At 44.3% G+C, this 23,997-nt stretch overlaps 1 protein-coding gene across 14 annotated transcripts in view; it reads right to left on the bottom strand.

The window, feature by feature from the left end:
• The window catches only part of BEND7 (BEN domain containing 7), an 82,239-nt gene that overhangs the window by 25,109 nt on the left and 33,133 nt on the right, over positions 1-23,997 (bottom strand). For 10 of the 14 annotated variants that reach the window (XM_053225310.1, XM_053225311.1, XM_053225308.1 and 7 more), the window contains 2 exons: positions 23,608-23,870; positions 12,504-12,729 (listed from right to left, as the gene is read on the bottom strand). In XM_053225310.1, the coding sequence (XP_053081285.1) occupies positions 12,504-12,729; positions 23,608-23,870 (489 nt within the window). Of the gene's footprint in view, positions 1-6,508; positions 6,666-12,503; positions 12,730-22,895; positions 23,050-23,607; positions 23,871-23,997 lie in introns of those variants that run through there. The other 4 variants (XR_008299921.1, XR_008299920.1, XM_053225314.1 and 1 more) reach the window with 4 other exon arrangements.

The following is a 23,997-nucleotide window of genomic DNA, read 5'->3' on the forward strand; positions in this document are numbered from 1 at the left end:
TTTAACAATGAGATTTAGCACAGTCCGTCAACTAAAGTGCCTAAAAACGAAATCTTTAACTCACACGTGAAGAAAATACAGTGAGGCCAACAATAACGTGTTTATTGATGAAATGAGAATATCCTACCGAATTATCTATGCCAGAGACTGTAGGGCAGTCAGCTGGTCGAGGAGAGCGAAACCTGACCATGCTGACCGTCAAATTGTTGGTCCCCTAGTGCGGATCCCTGTGCGGGGCCGTGATTTTCAGTTGGTTGTTGTAATGGAAAGGGCCCTAGCTATCCAGAAAATTGATTCCCAGTTATATGTATTTAATTCTCTAGGTTTGCTTCTGAGAATCTGGACTAAGATTACGGAAGCATGGAATTTCTGAACTGGGAGAGACTTTAAAAATTAGCCAATCCCCACCTTTTTTTTTTTTTTTTTTTCTTTCTGAGAGGTCATGTTTCAAGACCTTCATGGCAGAATCAGGAGTAAATCTACACCCACAAGGCTCCTTTTCAGTACCCCCCAACTGGTGGGACTTTGAGGTCTGAGCAATCATGTTTAATCACAGTGGTTCTCAAAGATTTGAGGCCACGGCAGTCTGGCGGAGAAGAACAATACTCTTGTCTCCCTTTTGCTACAATGGCATCTCTGTCTACAAGAAAGTGCCTTTAGTGGTTTCTCAAATTAAACAAAGTTAATTTTAAATTTACTTCGACTTAAGAGAGCCCTCAGCAGGGCTCATTTATAATACGGCTTGGTGGGAAATATGATTAACACTTTCCCCTGGCTTGCTGCTACAACACATGTTTGTTTAACATGTTTGCTATATTTCAACGGAATAAATTATAGCTGCGAGATATTAAGGTCTGGGTAATAACAAGTTCTGATGTCATGGTGTTTTATTATTTACTCCCTTTTCTGGGCAAAGAAGAATGTTTCAGAATCACAGATTTATAGAAATGCTACTTGGAAGGCATCTTGGAAATATGGAAGTCACTTATTTTACAGATCAGAGCCGAGAGGATCATCCGTTCAAAGAGTCAGGCAAGTGGCAGAAGGGCCACACGGACACCAGTGCTCCCTCTGCCTGAGCTCGGCCGCTCACAGCGCTTCTGTGTCTGTCCGCTCTGCACAGACATGATGAGGAGAAAGTACGGAGTTCGCCTCTCCGTTTTTAAAGCTTGGGTTCCCTGCAGTAGGTACTTTCAAAGTCACTCCGTGAAGTCCAGAGTTCACGCCCTGAGCAGTAAGGCTGGAAGCTGTACTCACAGTCCTAGAGTCCGTTAGGGCACGTTCCAGAAGTTCAGGTACCATCCTGTCCCTCACTAGCACTCAGGGACGGCCGAGGTATGAAGACAAGAGCAAGGAGCTAGGAGGGCAGTGGCAGCGACAGGGTCTCGCCTATGAGGATTCGGTCACCAGATCAACCCACTTGCCACCATCCCTGCCCCTCCCCCCCATGGCTGTCGTGTGGCAGTGTGACCTCAGGGTGACGACACTGGGCGTCAGGACTGGCCCGAAGCCTCAGAGCAAGGCTTTTGTTTTCTGTTGTGTTTTAATGGTGACAACTCCCTCCTCATTGAGGTCAGTTATAGGAGAGTTGGGAGCTCATATTTTGAGGCTGTCGAAATAAAAGTTCTCAGAGTTCTCTCTGATACTGTCCTTGAGGCGCCACGGTGCCATGATGCTGAGGGCCAAAAAACCACATGGATGGATAAGCATCCTTAGGTATCAAGTAGTCTTGAGATGGCCAAAGCAGGAAATGGCTTACCAGGCCTGCTTATGGCTTCCATTATTGGGTTTATTCAAATCATGGTCCCGTAATACCATTATTATACTTAACGTTTGGAAGAGAATTACTCTCCGGTGTGAATGGAAGCGTGACCCACTAGTCTCTCCACATTACCTACCATGGAGGCTGCTCTAGGACATTCAGCAACAATCAAGAGTTTTCAGAGGCTCCCCTGTCCAAACTGGGTTTAATATCCGGGATCACCTTGATGCAATCTGGCCAACTGCTCGGTACCACTCGATTTGTCTGTTGGTGTTTCTTTGCACCTTCAGACTTATATTCTGCCTTCTTTGATTTCAGCTGCCCTCCTCCGAGTCGTCATGGAGAAGCTGTGTCGTTATCCCATTATCCGTGCCCTGTGTCTATCCGATGTAGTGGAGTTGTATTTACATTTTTAAGAAGCCACGTTTTTCAGTGAAGAGAAATTGACCGCCTCATTCCTTCTGTCTCTCTTTCCTTTTTTCCTATATTCATTCATCATTAATTATGTGAGCGGCACTGTTTCATGTGACAAGGCATATGCAGAGCAAATACAGAACATGGTCTCTGCCCCACAGGGGCTTGCGGTCTTGTTGAGGAGACAAGATGCCCAAACATAAACAGGATGACCGTGTATCCTGATTTGTTCAGGATGGTTCAAAATGCCCGTTTTCCCGGTGAAATGGTTAAGAGGACCATTTTCACTCTCCAAAGTGTCATGGTTTGGGAAACAAATGACACTGTCATCTTCCACATAAGCCATGAGTAGCAAAGTGAAGGGTTAAGCCTTGGTAATGTGTGCTCTAGGAATGCAGGGAAAACAGAAATCAGTGCAGGCTGGGACCTGGAGAAAATCTCGCGGTAGAGGTCATGCGAGGTGGCTAGACCGTGAAGAGCTGGATTCGCTCAGAGAGAAGGAGCAGAGCATCGCAGCCCTGGGAACACAGCGTAACTCACGGTCCACAAGGAGGACGGGATGTGTGAGAAACAGCGCCAGCACTGGGCTGGTCACCTGGTGGGAGGGAGCACTCAGACATGTAGTTGCAAGGAGAGAGAAACCCACTGATGGCGAGTCTGGAAATGGCCGGAGTTTGCACTTGACGTCATGGGCAAAGAGGGGCTGGGTGGGGAAACGTCAGGAAATTTTGTTTTACAAGGTGTTACTTGGTCACATCCTAATACAGCATGCACTCGAGGGGCAAACGCAGGGCGGGAAGGATATTTACAGAGGTTTTTGCGGAGCGTCAAGGACGAGGTGATGCCCAGCTGGACTAGGAGGGCGTCAGAGAAGCGGAAGACCAGGGGCGAGGGAGCAAGGACAAAAAGAACCGGCAGGGCTGGGTTAGGAGGGGGATTAGCGGCAAAGGCAAAAAGGCACTGATGAGGATTCCGAGCTTTCAGAGGTAGCAAGCAGAATGTAGGCACCTCCGGGGAGTTCTGTTAGAAGCCCTGTGCCACCGTTCAGGCTGTGGGGGTAGGAGGGGCACACGTGACTCTTTCAAAAAAAGGCCAGGCCGGGCCCCAAGCCCTGCGATTGAGCTGGAATGTTCTGCGTGTCTTAGTCTCCACCGTCTCCGGTCTCACTTGCTCCTGACTTCTGTGCACATTTCTAATTAGGAGCGGCCCTCACTGAGCTGCACATGGCTAGGCTGATGGTGTGGGTGGTGAGGAAGAGGTGCGGTGGGAGGTACTTAAGGAATACTAGATTTACTCGGTGATCAAAGGAAGGGGTTGAGGAGGGGAGGCTAAGGTTCTGAGAAATACCAGGAGCCGGCCATAGAGAAGCGTCAGAATCGAACCAAGAGCCAGATGCAGGAAAGACAGAGCCTGGAAACACAGTGTAACGGGAGACTTGAGTGTAGGGGTGCAGCCCCTGGGAAGACTGGGCTGCTTCCAAGAGGCAACACCTCTCTCTTCTAAGGGCGCTTTTAACGGGACAGACACAGCCACGCTTGCTTTTATACAAAGATGTCTTAAAGGCAGGCAAAATCGATGACAGCGCTCGGTTCAATTTTAAGTGAAGGTCGATGGATTTTCAAGGGGTTTTCTTAATGGAAGCTGACTTATTCTTAGTTTTTTTCTTTTCCTTTGTTGGTTTGTTTGTTTTTTGGGTGGGCTTACCATCAGTCCACAATACTGCAGCGACTGTATGCATTCCATGATCATTTGCATACGCACTTCTAGGGCAGAAATTCAAGTGAGTATCAATTCAGATTTTTGAGGCACACCTCATATGAGATCGTCAATGACCATTCATGCAACTGAACTGAAACATTTGCCAGATTATAGGCACCAACTATAGGCCCAGGAGAAAAGTGATGAGGACCATAATTTCACCAATTCTGGACTTCTTATGCAATTCTGCTTCCCCACGATGGGAAAGAAAACAGAGATGTGGCATTACATTGTGACGCTGGCGGGAGGGGTGGGGAGGCGTCTGAGATCAGCCAATCGGGATCAGCGGGATCCACGGAAAAGGGAGATGGGCTATACAGAAAACACTGCTTTCTATTTCCGGGGCCCTGGCTGGCCCGTACGGTGCCACTGTGCAAACTGGGAAGGCACCCCTTCCTTGCGACATTCTTACTTGAATCTGCCAGAAAACTGTCATAATAAGTACGCAAGTCGACAATGTCAACAACGGGAAGGGGGTACCCGTAACCCTGTGCAACCCACAAGGACACTGGAGTGGCCCTGTTTGTGCTACAGAAACTGATCTCTCTTGACAGGAGGCTGTCTTTGTCAACCCCAGCAGGGGTGTTAAAACGCAGGTTTTGTAAGAATTCGGTGACTGGGAGTCAGAGCTGAATCCTTGTAAGTTAACCTACAACTGGTTCCTGCCCATTATGTGAGAGGCTGGATAAAGACCCCAAAAGCCGTGACCTTCTTACCAGATCTCCCCACACCTCTATTTGTGCCTTACGTGGCAAGCAAAAGGATGTGTAATTTTGAGGAGGGTGAGATTCCTTTTTGAGCTTATGGAAGTCCAGGGACAAAGCAGGAACAGACTTTTGACTTGCTGTGGCCCCAACCCCCCAAATTCTGCTTCATCAGGTCCGGGATGTTGCCTTCGGAAGCTCAGGAAGAAGATTTAAAAAGCAGCTTCTGCTTGAAACCCACCACCACCACCCCCCCCCCCCGGGGGGTAAACTGGCGTTCATCCGGGGCCCATTTCACTGGCGTTTATATTTATATTCACGCAGTTAAATGCTTCCAGGTAAACAAACAGGTTGGTGAGGACTCAAGGCCCATCAACTTGAACAGACTTCAAAGAGTTCTGGAGGCGGAAGGCTTTCACCCATGTTTTATTTAACGTAAACTTCATTAAACCTATTCTGCAGTCAACTTTTTCATCCCTTTGCACGGGATGCACTTCCCATTCTGTAAAGTCTGGTTCAGAGTCACCTATTGTGTGAGGCCTTCTCTTCCATGGCAGTCCGTCCTCTGTGCTTTCTCCCTCCATTCAGGAATGGGCACTTTGACACGCATTTTATTCTGCCTTGGGGGACAGTTCTGTGTGCGTGGCTCACTGCTGACGCGTCTGAAGGTCAGAGGCCATGCCTTACTCAGCCGTAAATCACACGTTCCTGGCTCACAGCGGGTGGGCACCAAGGTGGGGGCCCGTTAACAGAGCTTTCACGCCTGCTGATGATTTCTGCGTTTGCAAGGTTAATGATACTGAGAAGGTTTTAGTTGTTCTCATGACTTATCCAGGCGTGGAGAAGCAGCAAGGACGATGTTTTTTGGTGTCAAATGTTTGGTGAAGAAGCTGGCGAAGTAAGTGCTCTAAACTTGCGGCCCAGGAGACTGGCCGGGAACTTGCCCACAAGGGAGGCCACACTTTCTTCAAGCCTTTAATAGGGAAAACTATACAGCATTTGTTCTGGGATCCAGATGTTCGAGTCGTGCTGAAGTCTGGAAAGGCCTTTCGCCCGCCTTGGTAAACTAGGCAGTTTTTCAGGGAAGTCCTGGTGAGGTACCACAGGCATGTCTGAAACGAGGACCTTGCACAACACAGCCGGCACGAATAACGTCGAACCCCAGAGGTTTAAAAGGATGAGAGGCGTCGACATGCGCTATCGTTTCGCTTGTTCCAGGAGACGAGCGGGGCAGCCTTCAGAAAAAGGGCTGTTCTTAAGGAACAGAGGAAGGAGACGGTTTCCCAGAAGGGCTGTCGTATGTTAGAATCGGCCATCAGCATCAGGAGCTCGATGGCTCAGATTCTCCAAGGGTCACGTCAAACCATCTGCCTTGTTCAAAGGCAGATTCCTGGGACTACCCTACACCTACTGAATCAGTCTCCGAGGATGGGACCCAGAAATCTGAATTTTGAACTGACACTTCAGGTAATCCTGATGCACACTAAAATACGAGACCCGCCATGGAAGGGGTTGAACGTACAGGGCTCTACACATAGAATGGCTAAGATTCAATATCACCTACTTGTCACGGGGCCTCCATAAAGAGTGGGGAAAAATAATCAACAACTGTGTAAGAGTCACAAAGCTGAGAGACGGGCTGTGTGTGTGAGAGAATTATAGACTTGTTACGTATTATTTTGCTGTTATACATTATGCAGCATATCCTGTTTTAAGCTGATCTGATATGTCAAAATACGAACAGATAAATTAACAAACGATGATTTATCTTCCAAAAGGATTCCTGAATTAAAGCATTCATCAGTTGGTTTCAACTGCCAAACAGTGCAGCTAAAATTTAATTTACAAGCAACTTTGAAAAATTACTTACGTGCAGCGTGACTTTCAAGCTCTTTCTTTGTGGTCCTGTATGCTGCAAGAGTCTGAGCCGTGACTCTTTTCCTTGGGGAAGGGATCACACTTCTGTTCTCCTCCCTAGCACGATGGGACCGACGATCGCTAGCTTCCGGGGAAGACCTGCCTAGAAGCTAGAGAGTAAATTGAGGTAAAGCTACCCTTTTACCTAGAAATTCTCTCTGAATGTGCTTTGCGTACACAGTGACTGACTGAGTCGTTTTAGATGATTAGTATGGTGAGTTTCCTAGGGGAATTTATAAAGAATCCACAATTCTGCATTTTGAGATGGAAATTTAAAGTTGGGATACCTTTTCTTTTTTCCTCCCAGATACTCCGAAGCAATGAGCTGTGCTAAACAGTGGCTTTGGAGCCAGACAGGCCTGGGGTTAAATCTCAGCCCTATCACTTCCTGTGTATCTTTAAGTTAAGGAAGCTGACTTGACTTCTCACAGCCTCAGTTTCCTCTCGTGTAAATGAAGAGCACATCACCAGCGCTGTTAGGGTATTCAAGCCCAAGCCGACGTTCCCTCCCTGGTCTTACAGAAAGTTCTCAGGATACACACAACGTACTGTCAAGAAATGAATGATAGAGTGGACATAAATTCTACCCCAACCATGTTAATTTACATCCCTGTGAGATCAAACTGAAAACAGAATGGTGACAACATACAATAAAAACGGAAGGTGAAAGTATTGTGACAGGACTCACACAGACCCCACAGGTCCCCAGAGTTGCTGGAATAAGACGCGAGCTTTTGGTGGTCGGCTGGGCAGAGCCTCTGAAGGGGTGATGCCGACTGTGGTCGGGCTCTCTAACCCTGTTAGAGGCACAGTTCAGTTTCTGGAGGAGCACCAACCAAGAGCTCCCTTCCTTCGCAGGGAGGTTCTGACCCCTGCGGACCATCGGCGCTGACTACCCTCCAAGGGAGCCACAGTTTGGGCTGCACACGGGGGTTGCACGGAGTAAACAAAGTAAACTAAGTAAGCAGTCGACCAGGTCTTTCACTTGACAGGTGCACATAATTTCCTTTGAATGCAAGAAGATTCAAGAATCTAGCAGAGTTTGATAGTAATAAAACTTTCTCAACTAATCACTATGAAGCTGAATTAAAAACCCTAACCCGGGTTCTAAAAACCGCTCCACTGCGGGGCGCCTGGGTGGCTCAGTCAGTTAAGCGTCCAGCTTGGGCCCGGGTCATGATCTCGCGGTTCATGGGTTCGAGCCCCACGTCGGGCTCTGGGATGACAACTCGGAGCCTAGAGCCTGCTTGGGATTCTGTGTCTCCCTCTCTTTCTGCGCCCCCCAGCCCCTGCTTCCACTGTGTCTGTCTCTCTTTCAAAAATAGGTAAACATTTAAAAAATTATTACAAATTGCTTCACTCCAACTATGTCTTCTGAAGAGCACCAGATCCGAGGATTGTATCAGTATTCAAATAACTCTCACTAAGGCACACTGCATGGTTTCCTGGCATCTGATATCAAGAATTAGCTGGTCTTGAGCAGGTGTAGCACGAAGTGAGGACAGCATACCTGGGTACTGACCTCCATTCTACATCCTGGTCATGAAATCACTTCTGAATTAAATTCAAGATACTAAACTATCCTTGGCACTAAAATCTAAGACTCCACTTAATAAGATCGTAAGTTGCTTCTTTCCAGAGTTAGACTCAAAGTGCTCAGGTGATTGTTTCTCATTAAAGACCCTTTCATCATCAATACCTTGCATCATATTTATAAGTGAATTTCTAATGAATTACCAGAAAGTGTTAACTACCATAAAACAGAGGAAAATATGTCAAAAATGTGATCTCTACAAAGAGGCTTATGTTTTATTTTCAAGATACTGTCAGGGGGAATATTAATTATCACTACAAAGAGCTTCATTAATAATCCCACAATAAATTCTTCTTCAGCCCATTTCTGTTCTTATTATAAGCGTTTTACAGATTTTTGTTTGTCTCCCCCCCCACTGCTGCTTTAACCAACATAGTGACTTCATTTGAAACAAAGTCAGCATCTGCTGTTATTTTTAGTTCTAATATTTTATAAAATTGACCAGTCTTGTATATTCCGAGTTGCAGGACTTTTGAAACTAATACAGTATTGGTGCACTATCCCCTAAAGGATAGAGGAAGAAAGACAATACTTCATATCTATAAAATTTTGTTAAAGTATGTAGTAGGGGCACCTGGGTGGCTCAGTCGGTTGGGTGTCCGACTCAGGTCGTGATCTCACGGTTCGTGAGCTCGAGTCCCTCATCAGGCTCTGTGCTGACAGCTCAGAGCCTGGAGCCTGCTTCAGATTCTGTGTCTCCCTCTCTCTCTGCCCCTCCCCTGCTCACGCTCTGACTCTCTCTCTAAAAAATAAACATTAAAAAAAATTTTTTTTTTAAAGTAAGTGGCAGACACCAACGGTAACATGAGTAGCTTTGCTGCTATTGTGTACAAAGAAACCATTTTATCACTTTCCCAGATTACTCAGATTCAAAAGACTTGGGCTGGGGGAAGTAAATTTCCCCTTTTATCTCTACCAATAAGTAGCAAGAAAAACCGGGTAGAGTAACCTTCAATTACTAGCTGCTTTCAAAAACCACTTTATATGGGGTGCCTGGGTGGCGCAGTCGGTTAAGCGTCTGACTTCAGCCAGGTCATGATCTCGCGGTCCGTGAGTTCGAGCCCCGCGTCAGGCTCTGGTCTGATGGCTCGTCAGCTCTGGCTGATGGCTCGGAGCCTGGAGCCTGTTTCCGATTCTGTGTCTCCCTCTCTCTCTGCCCCTCCCCCGTTCATGCTCTGTCTCTCTCTGTCCCAAAATAAATAAAAAAACGTTGAAAAAAAAATAAAAAATTTAAAAAAAAACCACCTTATATCATAATATGTGGGTTAATAAACTTGCAGCTAAAGGAAAAAAATATCAAAGGAATTAAGGAAATTAAGGAAGAAAGTATCAAAGAATTAAGAGAGTTGTACCCAAATTTATACTGAACTTTGGTTCCCCCCCCTTTTTTTTTGCTTTCATTGGCATTTTATTAAAACTGGGAGAAATTTATAACATTTTTGATATCTATCATTTCAGATTGGTTGGGAGAAGACATAAGGATGGGTATTTAGTACCAGAACTATTAGGTCAATGAATTAGGGCCAAAGTCAAGATAAAAAATAAAAACTCACCCAACATGTACTGATGGAAACCCTACTATATGTAAAGCTCTCAGTGAGGCACAAAAGGTAATGAAACATATTTAAGATTATAGCTTGTCCTCAAGATGCTTACAAGAAATTATCAGAATAAATCAGGTAAAGATGTTGGCTGACCAGTATACACAGAATGTCCTTGTTAAGAAAGACAAATCAGATACTATACCCATATTGTGAATACAGATTTTAGGAAAAAAAAAAAAGAGTGTAGGAATGTATGCAATAAGTTCTGAAGAGTGGGACTATGGAGGCCTTTTAGCTTTCTATACGTTTTTATGGTTTGGATTTTTTACAAGCAAGTACTATTTTTGTACCCAGGGGGAAAGTCTAGATCAAAATATATGTTTATGAGTAAATCCTGCAAGGAAACAAGTGAATATACAATATTTGTTGACTTAAGTTGGTGGCTTATGGCTGGGTTTCTGTCCATTTTAAAGTGTTTTTGTTGTTTCAATAGAATTTTAATGCCAGATTTAATTCAACAAAACAGTGTATGGAAAACTTAAGGTCTTTGATTTGAATAATCTGCTTTATTGAGTATGAGGAGCAGAAGCCTTATTATCCTTTTTTAAAAATGTTTATTTATTTTTGAGAGAAAGAGAAAAAGAGAGGGGGGGGGAATGAGCATGAGCAGGGAAGGGGCAGAAAGAGAGGGAGGCACAGAATCCGAAGCGGGCTCCAGGCTCTGAGCTGTCAGCACGGAGCCCGAAGCAGGTCTCGAACTCACGAACCTTGAGATCATGACCTGAACCGAAGTCGGTTGCTTAACCGACGGAGCCACCCAGATGGCCCACCTTGTTACCATTTTTATTTCTAGCTAAAGAGTAGGGCTGTGAAGGAAATTAAGGCATGTTCTCTATTTCTCTGTGCAATACACTTTTTCAAACTATTGTATGACGTCCAGTCTCAACTGAAAATGGCAGAAGCAACCCCTATCACTCTACTTGTAATGACATGTTTCATTACCATCTAGTATTAAGGTAACTCCTCTACTGTCATTTCAAATGGGACACGGTCATTTACAGTTCCCTCATTTCCAAATACTTGCATAGTGTTAATACACTGTCCTGAAAAGAAGGAAATTAAAACAATTCCTAGCTACATTTCAATGTGTTTAAAAGCTTCGGCCTAAAAAGCGTCATCAGCCTGACCCTCGTGTTTCTAGAAGGCTCCAAACATATTAAATGGAAATGAGACCCTTCTCAACTTTAGCTGTCTCAGTTACATCACTGACCATTCTTCAAATTCTGTAATCTTGTTTTTAGTGTCACTTCAGGCTGAATCATCCTTTTCAGAAATGACAGAGATTGTAATGTCTCTGTAGCTTTTCTTATTTCGTACAACTCAACTGTCACTTTAAGTGAAAAAACTCTGTTGGAGGATGATAAATTTCTGTTACTGAAGGCTTACGTCCTTCCGGCCGCCAACAAAGGCTGTTTGGTACTTGCTAACTCTGTTTAGAAAAAAAATCACAATATTTTGTAAAGTTAATTGTGGGTTTCCAAGTATCCTTAAAGCGCTATTAAATTCATTTACTCATTTTGCAAGATAACAGGAAGCAGAAGTGAGGCAGGAAGGCTCTCTGGGTCCAGTCCCAGCCCACAAGCCACGTGATGCCGGGACTGAGCAGTGAAGAATCCTTATCAGTGATTCCAGTGTAAATTAAGGCCTGATCCTCAAATTCCACTTTCATGGTAGCTGTGTTCATATTTGAGAATTCATTTACATTAAAAAAAAATAACATTTAAATATTTCTATTACCTGAAATTACATTTATCAGAGTCCTATCCACGGACGTTTTAAAGTTAAGAAATAGGTCTATGATGTGGAACTGGATGTAAATGAACTCATACTTGCACCTGCCTGGCTGCTGTGACGCAGTGGAATGCAGGCACCTGTTCATGAGCGCTAAGGGGGCGCGGGGAGACTCATGGTTTTCCCTGCATGTAGCTGGCATGACTGCATACACAACCAGAGGGAGCAGAGCAGGCCAGGGATGTGTGGAGGGACACGGGATCTGCCTTCAGAGTGGGGTCATTGACATTTAAAGTGTCTTTAGAAGGGCGCCTGGGTGGCCTAGTCGGTTGAGCATCCAGCTTCAACTCAGGTCATGGTCTTGCGGTTCGTGAGTTCGAGCCCAACATCGGCTCGCTCCTGTCCACGCAGAGTCCACTTCGGATCCTCTGTCCGCCCCTCCTTCCCTCCCCTGCTCATGCTCTGTCTCTCAAAAATAAATAAAACATTAAAAAAATGTTAATGTTTGTTAAAACTTCCTCACTGAGCCTTATTGGAAATAAATAAATAAATAAATAAATAAATAGTCTTTACAAACAATGACCTCATAAAGCAACTTCCAAACTTGGGAGAGAACTGTTTTCAAAAAAGCATCAGAGCCTTATTCTTATTTATAACTCACAATTTAGGTCAAAATCATATTCTGGTGAAGTTCTTAGTTAGAAACTACTACGAAGAAAGATACTTTCATGTTAAGAGACAATGAAGAAAAACACTTCTTTTTGGTTCTGCAGCAGATCAAACTGGCTCTGAAATGATGATTTTTAACAAGCCAACATCACCCTTGAAATACCAAATTCTAGTGATACTTGGGGTGGTGAGTGTCAGAGGTCATACCGGAAAGCCACACCAGTGGGTGAAAACAGCCAAGGGCAAATTCAATTCGCTTCCAGTTAGCTGAGTACAATTTCAGCTGCGTCTTTATGAAAAGAAGGCAAAGCTCAACCAAGAACCCATAAAATGAAATGATGCAGACCAACCTTTTATTGCACCCACAATATTTTGGTCTAGTCCTTTCCGGTTGTCGTTGAGTCCTCTTTTCCTCTTCCCGTTGGGTAAGGAGTTAGCCAAAGTCTTGTCGTCGAAAAACGCACACACCAGCTTTCTAAACAGAAGGCTTCCTGAGCGAGTGTAGTTTGACAATATAGAGTCCAGCTGTGATTTAGGCATGAACACATCAAAGCCTTCAGCAAGTTGCACTTCTGGCTACCAAAAAGAACATAAATATTTCATTAAAAGCAACATTTGAAGCGTGTGCCTTTGGGCATATGTGCAACAGAAGAACATCACTAGCTACTGAAGTGTCCATACCCTGCATACGATATGGTTTTGGCTTTTGTGTGCCAGTATTTGCGACTTATAAAACCAGTGACTAGTTACTACAAAATACGATGCTCTAATTCCAGCATTAAGTCTCTTCGAAAGCAACGGAGAGGAGCACGCTGAAAATGCATTCTTGTCTCCGAAAACAGTCAAGAGAAAGAGGATCATCACAAACTCCTGTAATTGTAGAGCTACACGGGATGGGAGATTTCTGGGTGGAACACCCTCATTTTTTAAGTGAAGGCACTACGGTCCCAAGAGATGGTAACCAGATGACTTAAAAATAATTTAAACGTGCTCAGTGCGTTACACTTTCCAGATTACTTTCCCCAACATTAAATCATTTCATTTGCCTACGGACACAAACATTGGACTGCCCCACAGGCCCATGCCAGTGGTTTCCAGCTGTGGAACTGTATTTTTTTTTCCTCCAGTGAAACCTTATGTAAACTAACCCATAAAATAAATAAAAACAACGAGCAGGTGCCCAAGGTAATTCATTTCCACCTCTCACCCCTACTTTTGGGAGGAGAATCTGAAGCTATGTCTCAGAGCGCCACTGGAAAACCGATGCTCTGGTCACATTGCTTCCCCATCAGGGATTTTCCGATTGGGATGTTGAAGCAGAAGACCTGGAAGGCGCCTTTCAACTTGGACTTTAAGTAGTGTGAAATACGCTCAGACAGTAATAATATCTTGTCTGTCAGCACTCGTGGACGCGGATAGCTTGTCTTTTCATTCGGCAGCCCAGCGAACATTTAGAATAAATGCCTTCCCGTGGAGGTGGCCATCCACTCTTTGTCACTGCTATTTATGGGTGTATTTATTATACCGTATAATTAGTTATCAGACTGTGGCCCTTCCTGATGCCTGTAAGTCAGGCTCTGTGTCGCTCAGGCCTGGCACGTCGTAAATACTCGATAGGTTCTTGTCGAATGGGCAGAAGTTCATTAGTCATAATCTAAGCTATTAAGTCATCTGCTGTTGATTATAATGATAACTCGAAAACAGTAACGTGATGAGATGCACTTGGTAAACTTTGATTAGGAAAAAAGTCAGAAGAACACCTCATTTGTTCTAAGATGTGTTACAAAAGCTTGTTCTTGGATAACCATACTTAATCACTTTGCAAGCCCGGCACTCCTTTGGATTTTTAAAACCGTATTACAAACACGAGGATCCGGGATTAGTTTTTCTCCTGGAGAATAGGAATTATCACTTTTGTTTGGCCTCGTGCTTCCCAGAATGCCTAACACACTACAGCCGGAGTAAAGAGGGTCCAGAGGAGGCTGCAAATGATTCTGATGACGTGGGAAGTTTGGGTCCTGCCTTTTCCACATGCAATTCTCGACTGGATTATCCACCAGGTCGTCTCATTTCTCTGCCTCACTTTGCCTTTCAACTTTTAGTCCCTGATGCTTGATAAATATCACCGTAAGGGCAGTGGCGTCAGACTGATTGCTGAGTTTTGGGTCTTGGCAGCTGGTAAAAGTGTGTGTGTGGGGGGGGGGGGGGGTGTGTGGCTGGGAGCCAGAGGCTGCACCGCCAACTCCTGGAAAAGAAGCTGTCACACACCTGAGGCTCAATGCAGGTTTGTTGAATGATTCAATGTGGAAATATCACATTGAGAGACTTTTATCATCATAATCTAAGGGGAGGTTTTTATTCATAACCAGAGTTTTGCTCTGCATATCCTATGGCTGGCTGCATTTAGACCTTATTCTAAATGAATTGATCTCAGATTTTTGCTCCGTGCTCCTATGTATCATTTACAAGCCATTAAAAAAAAAAAAAAAGAGTCCCAATTTCCTTTACAGAAGCAACTATCTGAGGGGTTAGGGTGGTATTGAAGCTTTCAAATTTTCAGGAGTCCAAAGGGGGAAACACCAACTGAACTTGTTCATCTATCTCTGTTGAACTTGGGACACCATTCAACAGGTGCTTAAAGCTCAGCCACCTGACCTGAGACTTCCAGAACTTGCCCTTGGACTCACCCTGGAGGACGTGACCCCGGTTTGAGGAATAGTGACCTGAACTAGCCATCAGGCAAAATGAGCCCTCCTTCCTTCACATACTCAGCCTTGTCTAGGAACTGTGTTTCCGGCACTTTCCACACTGCACTTATTTGCTTGGCAGTTTGTGCTTTTCATCAGAATGTGTGCTTGTTTGTATTCACGGTGCCAAACGCCCAGTCACTGCCCAATAGCTATTTGTCAGAATACAGAGTAAACAAAACACTGTGTAAGAATTCACTCAAAATTCATCCATTTGAAAATAATACTGACTTAGAGACCTTTTATCCCAAAACACAGGAAGTGTGGATGAACGTCTGCCTCGGGGTGAGGGGTGAGGGGTGGGCATCATCGAGGAGGGGACGGGATAGCATTTTATGAGATGCAGTTACTGTTTCTAGCATTTGCTGTGACTCCTAAAACTAAGTATCTGGAGGTTTCTGTGGAGCCCAGGGATTCACTAACAGATAATAGTATCTTGATTTCTGAGAGGCTGTCCTAATGCAGAAGCTGTCAGTGTGTCCTGGTCCGCTTTCTACTGACGGACAAACATTGTTATTTTGAAGTGTTCTCTCCAGATCAAGGAACGTGAGCTCACCCAGTTATGAGCCTCTTACAAAGGAGTCAGTTTTACCAGTTGAGGCAGTAAGAGCAGCGCCAGGAGCAGAGGTGACTAACCTTTGCCCCCTTCCTGCCTGTCCGGTCCTTTCCATATGCCACCCAGGTGTCCCTGTTCTGTCCTTTCTCATATGCAGATTTCGTAGCAACGGGTGCTAGTGCTGTGTCTTACAAGGTGCCGCAAAGCAGCAAACTAATTGCTTAAAAAGAGAGGGTAGCTTTATTTTCTGAGACATGAAGAAAACTAATCTCAAACTTTCACTACGAAATTTTTTGATCTCCATTTTATAAAGACAGTGACAGTGCCTTACTACCACGTAACGATCGACAATGTTGTGCATATATTTTTAAAAACAGGTTAAAACTCCATTGTATCATCGAACCCCTTCTTTTTGTTGACTGGTGCTACTTTAAACGAGACCTCTCTGCTTACTAATGATGGCTATGCTAGGAGCCACACTCTTCCAAATGAATTATCATTTTATAAACTAGGCATCCTCTGACAGAATCGCTATTTGACTCCAGCGAAGACAGATGGCTAATACGCTAATTTACGGATTCTGTTGATTCCTGAAGTCATATGATCTTTAAATGATGACATCCAAAGGATGGGGCAGAATTTATGACACTTGGAGGCATCACTTTAAGAGTCAGGAGTCTGAATTCACACTGTAAATTTGGATTTTCATGGACATCTTGCTTATTTTCAGGACCGCAGCTACTTAGCACAATAGCCTATCAAATGTTGCATTTTCCTTATCTAGTGGCATCATATCTTGCACTGGGTAAAGTTCTGAAGGCAAAAACTACATGTAGTCATAATGACTCTTGAAAATGTTCACGGACCCGGGCCTGTGGACGTTAACTCTCTTGTTTCTCTTTGCATTTCAGTTGTGGCCTCCCTTTGCTTAGTAGAAGTTGGGGTCAAGCTCTAGTTTGAGTGGGGGAATCCCCTAACCAGGTAAATCAAAAGATTTCCCCCTCAGTCCCTATGAACATATCATGTGATTCCCCTGTATAATCTAAAGGAAAATATGTAAAACAATTTTAAAGAGATCATGTCAAGTAATCACAGAGGCAACATTTCTGATACAGGCTATTTTACATCAGGTATTAACAATGCCGAATGACAGTAAAACATGTTTATAGCTACATGTGGTCATTGGTCAAAGAAGTAAAAAGAACTGTATGAGTATTCATATTGGACATTGGTCTCAGGTTTTCAACTGAAAAGTAATAAATTACATACAGTAGTTTGTATACTCAACTGGCTAACTAGTTAAGACTGGCTCAAGGGAAAAAAAAACGTGGATGAAGAGTCAGGATTCTGTGGAATCCTAACTGATTTGGGGCTCAATGCACATAACAGAATTTATAAGATGGCTGAAAGATCATGAGGTTAAGTCTTTCTGCTCGTAATACTTCCGTGTACAATGATCCTTTATTATTGTTTGCTATTTACTTTGCAGCACGTCAGATGTATTTCTAGGAAAATGAGCTTTAGTTCACGAGATGAAATTTAAAAAAGCCACCAAAATCCCCTACTAACTGATTTTATTGTGCTCACAAACACGATCTGCTTCTATTTGAGAAAAACTGAAATCATTTCCTAGAACACAGGTCTGCTCCAGGTAGATTTGGCAGGAAGCACCATTACTATTTATTAAATGCAATGCCCAGAGCACGGCCAATGAGCTGGGAACCCATGAGAATACCTTGGATGGGAGGGCAGGCTTGGTCTAGCTGGTCTACCTGGAGCTGAGAATCCATGTTGATGAGGCTCTACGTTGGATGTACTATGAACAGAACTGTACTGAAAGGTAGATGCTCTGTATTAAGTAAAAAATGCTCGGGCAGAAGTTCTATCACAAAGTATGTGTAAGCTACATACTGGCACATATTTAAGGGTGAATCAGATAAAAATTATAGGAAGTCATTAAAGGGCCAATCCTTTGTAGATTTTTTATTTGATAAAATTTTGGTAGAACTAAGTGTTTAATTTTAAAAGACTTTTTTTTTTCATGTTTATTTATTTTTGCGAGAAAGAGAGACAGAACAGTAGCAGGGGAGAGGCAGAGAGAGAGGCAGACACAGAATCGGAAGCAGGCTCTAGGCTCTGAACTGTCAGCACAGAGCCCGATGTGGGGTTCGAACTCATGAACCGTGAGATCATGACCTGAGCCAAAGTCGGACGCTTAACCAACTGAGCCACCCAGGCGCCCCCCTCTCTCTCTATTTTTAATGTTTATTTCTGAAAGAGAGAGAGAGCAGGGGAGGGGCAGAGAGAGAGGGGGACAGAGGATCTGAAGTGGGTTCTGTGCTGTCAGCACACAGCCCGACGCGGGGCTCAAACTCACGAACCGCGAGATCATGACCAGAGCCGAAGTCAGATGCTTAACTGATCGAGCCACTCAGGCACCCCTAAGTGTTTAATTTTAGAAAATACAACACGATTTGGCCCCTCAAAATTTCTCCATGCTTTTGCGTAATAAGATAGTGCAAAGTGTTTCAGAGATGTCTTTAAGCTTCTCCTTCCTCGGGCAGTAAATTAACGACTCAGAGCACTATGGCCTGATTTATGCTCAAGATATTTGAGCCCAAATGCGTAAGGTGGAAGATCGTGGCCACTACTGTCTGGATTCTTCCACCCAACTCCAGTGAGACTGCTGCTCTGAGAAGATATCCACCTCTGAGAGCCTGTCCTTGACCCTCCAGGCCGTGGGCAGCTCCCGCTGTTCCCGGCTCCCCTGTGGTCTTCCGACAGCCACTCCTAGAGCCCCTGTCCCAGTACAGTGTCCTCACTGCGTACACATCTCCCTCCCTAAACTCCTTGCAGGGCGATGACTCCTGCATTCATCTCGGTGCACCCCGGAAAATGGGGATAACAAGGAACATTTGTTCACTACTTACCATGTGCCAGGCCCTGGGCTAACATGCATGAAGTGGCTTTTCTCATTTCGTCCTCACCGTATGGAGTGACTATTTTATTATCCCTATTGAGGAGGGGATAGGAGAGTCCCACTATGACTATTATTATTATTTGCAGATGCAAAAACCAACGCTTGGAGAGGTTAGGTAACTTGTTTAAGGTTATCCAGCCAACTAGTGATGAAGCAAGGATCTGACCCCAAGCAGTCTGTACCGGAACCTACACTCTGAAGCATATGCTGCTTGAAGTTCAATGAGTCAATGAAGGAATAAACAGGTGCTTGCTTGACTGATTGCCTGCTTTACTGTTTCCCAGTGGATTACGTATTTATTGGGCTAAGAAGGTGTTAAGAGAACAGGTTCTGATTTCAGAAGCTACTTCTGTGGAAAGCAACAGTACATTTAATATTAGTTATTTTAAGAAGAATGACATACTCGGGAACCAGGGTGGCTCAGTTGGTTGAGCGTCCAACTTTAGTTCAGGTCATAATCTCCCAGTTCGTGAGTTCAAGCCCCGCATTGGGCTGGCTGCTGTCAGCACAGCGTCTGCTTCAGATCCTCTATCCCCTCTCTCTCTGCCCTCCCTGCCTCTGCTCGTCCTCTCTCAAAAATAAATAAACATTGAAAAAGAAAAAGGAAGAAAAGTGACATACTACAAACATCAGTGAACTAATCTTCAGTTGATGGGTCACCATAGATTTATCTTCTGATAACTTCTAAATTTGTGTCATCTAGGATTACTGGGAAATATTCACAGTAATCCTAACAAAGAGAAAAAGGTTTTCTACTCTTAAAAATTGTCATACATCTGTTTTTAAAAACTGATCAGAGTGTTTCACTAAAGCAAAGAAACAAGCCAAACAAAAAGCAATGACAATGAGACAAGCGTGGGCCGGGTGTATCTACCCAGAAAAAACCAAATCACTATTTCCAACCAAGTCGGAAAGAACAGTGATGGCAAAAACTCCCCAGCCGCCTCGTCTGAGTGCCGGTAGACTACTCGGGTTGTGAACATATGGAGAAAGAAGGGAATACTGGATTTAAATGTGAAATGTGGTTCTGGGTTTGGGGTTCCCGCTTTTGCTTCCGTGTCACTGAGGCCTGGGTTTTATTTAATGTGCTAGTTTTAAATGGGTCAAACAATCCTGCCCAAAGTGGAAACATTTCTGGCCACTCTCTTTTTTATACTCACTAGTTACCCATGGGTATTTGTTCATTCATATGTGCACTTAAGTTTTATTTAACATTATGTTTGTCCCTATAAGGTACTTAGCTAGGACTGCTGAAGTTTAAAAAAAGAACCAATATTTATTGAGGGTTTATGTGGATCAGGATCTATTCTAACTGCTTCACACAGATTACTTCAGTTAACTCCTCCAGCAGACCAGTTCTAGGAGGTTCTTTCTTTCTTTCTTATTATTCTCATTTTATGGAGAGAAAAACTGAGGTGAGGGGTTACACGGCTAAGCTTCTGGCTCAGGCAGCCTGACGTCAGAGTTTGCATTCTTCACCATTAACTTCTCCTCCAGAACCTTCCAAGTAAACAGAGTAAACTGCCATGCTCCAACCTTTCAGTTCTCCTCATACAGCCATCATCCCGTGACTGGTTCCTGAGCGTTGGTCACGTGCAGGAACTGAGCTAGACCGGGCGCCCGAGTCTGTCACGCGGTGGCTAAGGGCAACTACACGCGCGGGTGTGAGGACCGGCTCACCTTTCTGGCTGTGACCCTGAGCAGGCTATGCAAGCACTTTGGGCCACGGGGTCCTCGTCGACAGCGCGAGGACAGTGACGCTGCCTCAGAGGCACATTATTTAGCACAGGGTGGCACAGAAATACTATTATCATATGGTCCCTGCCCTGGAGAGACCGGGGTAGACGGAGGGGGAATCACGTGAATAGTTACAAACTAGTTTAGAAGGTTCTATGAAAGAGAACTGCCCAAATTATGTTGGGGCCTGGGGGCTGTGGGAGAGGAAACGGGTTAAACTGAAGGGAAGCTTCTGACGAAAGCAGAGTCCTAGGCCTAAAGTTCTGAAAGTTTATTGTGAATATTGTGCTCAAAGCAAATGAAGACGTTTTGTCAGTGGCGGACTAGCTCTCGTGTATTGAGTCCCCGCTACGTGCCAGGCTCTGCGGGAGGGGTTTCTCGCGTGCCCTCCATTGTCTAGTGTGAACGCTTCGCAGGCGATGGTGCAGCTGGTTGTGATGGGAGCTCAGTGTTTTTCCACATCTGAGTAGGGGTGGCCATGATGGCTCGGGTGGCGGGTGGTCTGCCCGCAAGGCCCTGCACGGGCCCTACGTGAATTTGTGTGGCAGCGGCGCTAAAAGTCACAGTGCAAGGCAGATAACTTACTACACCGTGAATTAGAATTAATGTGAATGTTTACACATTACAAAGCAACGGGAGCCTAGGTTTTACGTGTCCTTTTCTCGGTGCTTCTAGCTCTAATCTTTCTCCTGTGCTCCAAACATCTAGTGACCGCTTTGCGGTAGCAAACTTGTACTTCCCATCCAGAACTGAAGGCTGCTTCCGCCCTTGCTCTCCCTGCCTCAGTTAAAGAAGCTGCCGCCACCCAGCAACGCACCTGGTTTTCCAAGAGAGAAATGTGGGGAGTGTTTTCTGAGCCACCACGTCCTCTGTGTGGGGACTTCCTCAATGCCCCATTTCTCTTTCTTCAGGCTCACGGCTCATGTAGACCCTCCCATGCCTGACTGACGGTACTTGTCTTCCTTCTGGTCTCTCTGTCTCTACTACCTTCTCTCCATCTATCTATTTATCACCCACAAGGCAGTTCCCCTTTCCACTTTTTAAAGACACAAGTGTGATTAGTCCTCTACCTGAAACTTGCCGTGGCTCCCTAGCACCCACAAGATGAAGGTAGGTCAAGGGCACTGGCATGGCATATTTAGGGCTTTCACTACCTGGCCCCATCCTACCTTTTTATCATCATCGTTGGCAACCGATGCTGGCCAGACAGCTGTTCTAGCAGCACTGGACCACTTGCCCAGTCCTACAGTTTTGGACCTAATCTTCCCAGTCCCAATGCTGGGTATTTCCCAGGGCCCATCTTCAAATACACAAATACAGAGTTTCCATCTGCTCATATATATCCTGTGGTATTACATTTTCTCAAGTCCATTTTAGACAGTAATTCCTACAAGATTATTATATGTTTTCTGTTTTCTCCTCTGGACTTCTGCCAAAATTTAAAAGGACCATGGCTAAGAAATAATAAAACACTAGAAGGGCACCTAAATTTGAAGGCCTTTAAATCAATGGTTCCATCACCTGAGGGAGTTGATCCACACACCCTTACCGCCCACAACCCTCCTGGCCTGCCCTGCCCTGCCCAGGGACTTCAGAAGCTAGACTCACTAATGCTGGTGAACACAATCTGTGGACAAAACTTCCTTATCCAATGATGGGATTCACTGCACGGTCCTCTAGGTGTGGTTACACTTTCCGTTGAACAGATGAATCAAATGGCCTATCAGTTGGATAATGCAAAGATAATTATCTCTCTGTATTTTTTGCTTTTAGAAGCATGTTATTCTTCAATCAAAGATAATCAGCACCTGAGTTTTCAGGGGCAATTCCAAATGTGCTTTGTTAAACTGAACAGCTCTTGTTAGCAAAAATAATCATGAATGAAAAGCGAATTATTTTTATGGGGCATGAAAACAAAATTATGCTGATATTGGTAAAGATAAGAACAATTCTATTCTATTTCATTAATGTACATATGGCCTTAATCAGATCTTCTTAAACTTATCTCTGAAGTGTATTTGGAGATTAAAAATAAAGGAGAAAGTTTGGTTATTAGCATTAAATTGACCCATTTAGGAGATGATTTATACAACCCAAATGATTGCTCCTGATATATTAATGTCTATCTGAAAAGAATGCTTACAAAATACAAAAAATATATGTATAAGTATTATGAACACTGCTTAAGGTTCAATGTACTTTGTGTTTTAGAATAATTTACCTGTTTCCAAATATGTGGTTTACCTGGGTTCTGACACCAGGGCCTTCGCGGCAATAATCATTTGATATAAACAAATCAGCTGACTGGCCTGGGGTAGAACGTTATCATCATTAATGACTTTTTTAAAGCTAAGTTTCGAGTCTAGAAGAACATTTTAACGTGTGTTCAAAGATAAAAAGTTAAAACCCCTTTAACACCAAGGATTGGATAAGTTCAGATGGTCTTCTAGTCTAAAAAAGTCTCCTCCATTTATTAAAGACCCAGTGTGGAAACGTGCTACCAAACTGTCTTTCTGCGATTTGAAAGGGAGGGCTTTTTAAAAAAGAAAATAGCAGTTATTTTTTATTTAAAGTTTAAAAGGTAGGGCCAAACTCCAATCCCATATAGGCCTGTGGGTGTTCTCGGCAGGATTCTCATCCTATGCAATCTGATAATAATAGATCACTCCCTCTCGTTTATTTTAAGAACTCCCCCAACAAGATGGGGTTCGCATCAACGTACGTAGATAAAGATACTGTGAGGAGAGTTTGTGGTTGCAAAGACGGCACGTTCTTAAAGAAATTCGGTTATGGTCACGTGAATATGAAATGGCAAGCCACAGCAAGATGGGTATCTTAGATGTCATCCAACATCTGGGACCGCAACAACTTTCTGGCTAGGATATTAAAATAGAAAAACCTTTGCAGAGCGTTAACCTATCATTACACGGAGTGAATGGCATGGCGGTTACCACCTAATTAGCAGTGTGGTTTGCCTCTATAAAATAGAATTAGCACTCCTGCTCTTTTTTTTATGATTAGTTTGTGTTTCTAGAAAGGTGTGACCTTATCTGTAAGGTTCTGTTCATGTATGCCCATCTACAAAGGATTTAATTATGTTCTTGTAGCTCTCTGCACTGAGGAAATTGAAAACGGCCACTTCAGAATTAAAACTGGTAAAGAAATTAGTGAGCAGGTTATTTACTCCATCACCCTCCTTCTCTCAGCGACAAAGAATGGAAACCCGTTCAAATAAATAAGGTAGAAGATTTTCGGGAGAGGAAATTCTAGGCGAGGAAATGATTAACAGTCGTCCTTTCCTCTTTCCCACGTGTCTTTTTGCAAGTTTCTCTAGTTTTCTGGGCCCAGATGAGTTCAGGGGAAAGTGTATTCATACGGCAAAATCCTGAAAGTTATGTCACATTCGTGTCAGCAGCCAGAAAACATCGACTTACATCTGAGGCCGGCGATTCCAGGACAATGCCGAATCCGAGGACGCGGCTGTCCCCGGGGGACGGGCGCTCGGCCGCCGGGGGACCAGACTGCTCAGAGGCCACGGCTGGCTTCTCGGTTCCCAACACGCCGGCCTTCTGTTTCACGGGCAGAGGCTCGACAGACTTCGGGGGCACTTTTTTCTTTTTATTTCTCTTGCGCGAGGCAGCGGTTCGCTGGGAGCACATGAGGGAAATGGGGGGTTGTTGTCTGTTTTGGGCTCCAGCTGTGAAGAACAAACAAGAAATGGGCTTCAGACACCTGAGTCTCACTGAGAAAAAGTGATCACCCCTCTGTCTACACGGCCCAGAACACTGAGACGGAAATGGAGTTCAGTCAAGAAGGCAGACCAA

Source organism: Acinonyx jubatus, chromosome B4 (assembly GCF_027475565.1).
Source record: "Acinonyx jubatus isolate Ajub_Pintada_27869175 chromosome B4, VMU_Ajub_asm_v1.0, whole genome shotgun sequence".
In the NCBI taxonomy this organism is placed as follows: Eukaryota; Metazoa; Chordata; class Mammalia; order Carnivora; family Felidae; genus Acinonyx; species Acinonyx jubatus.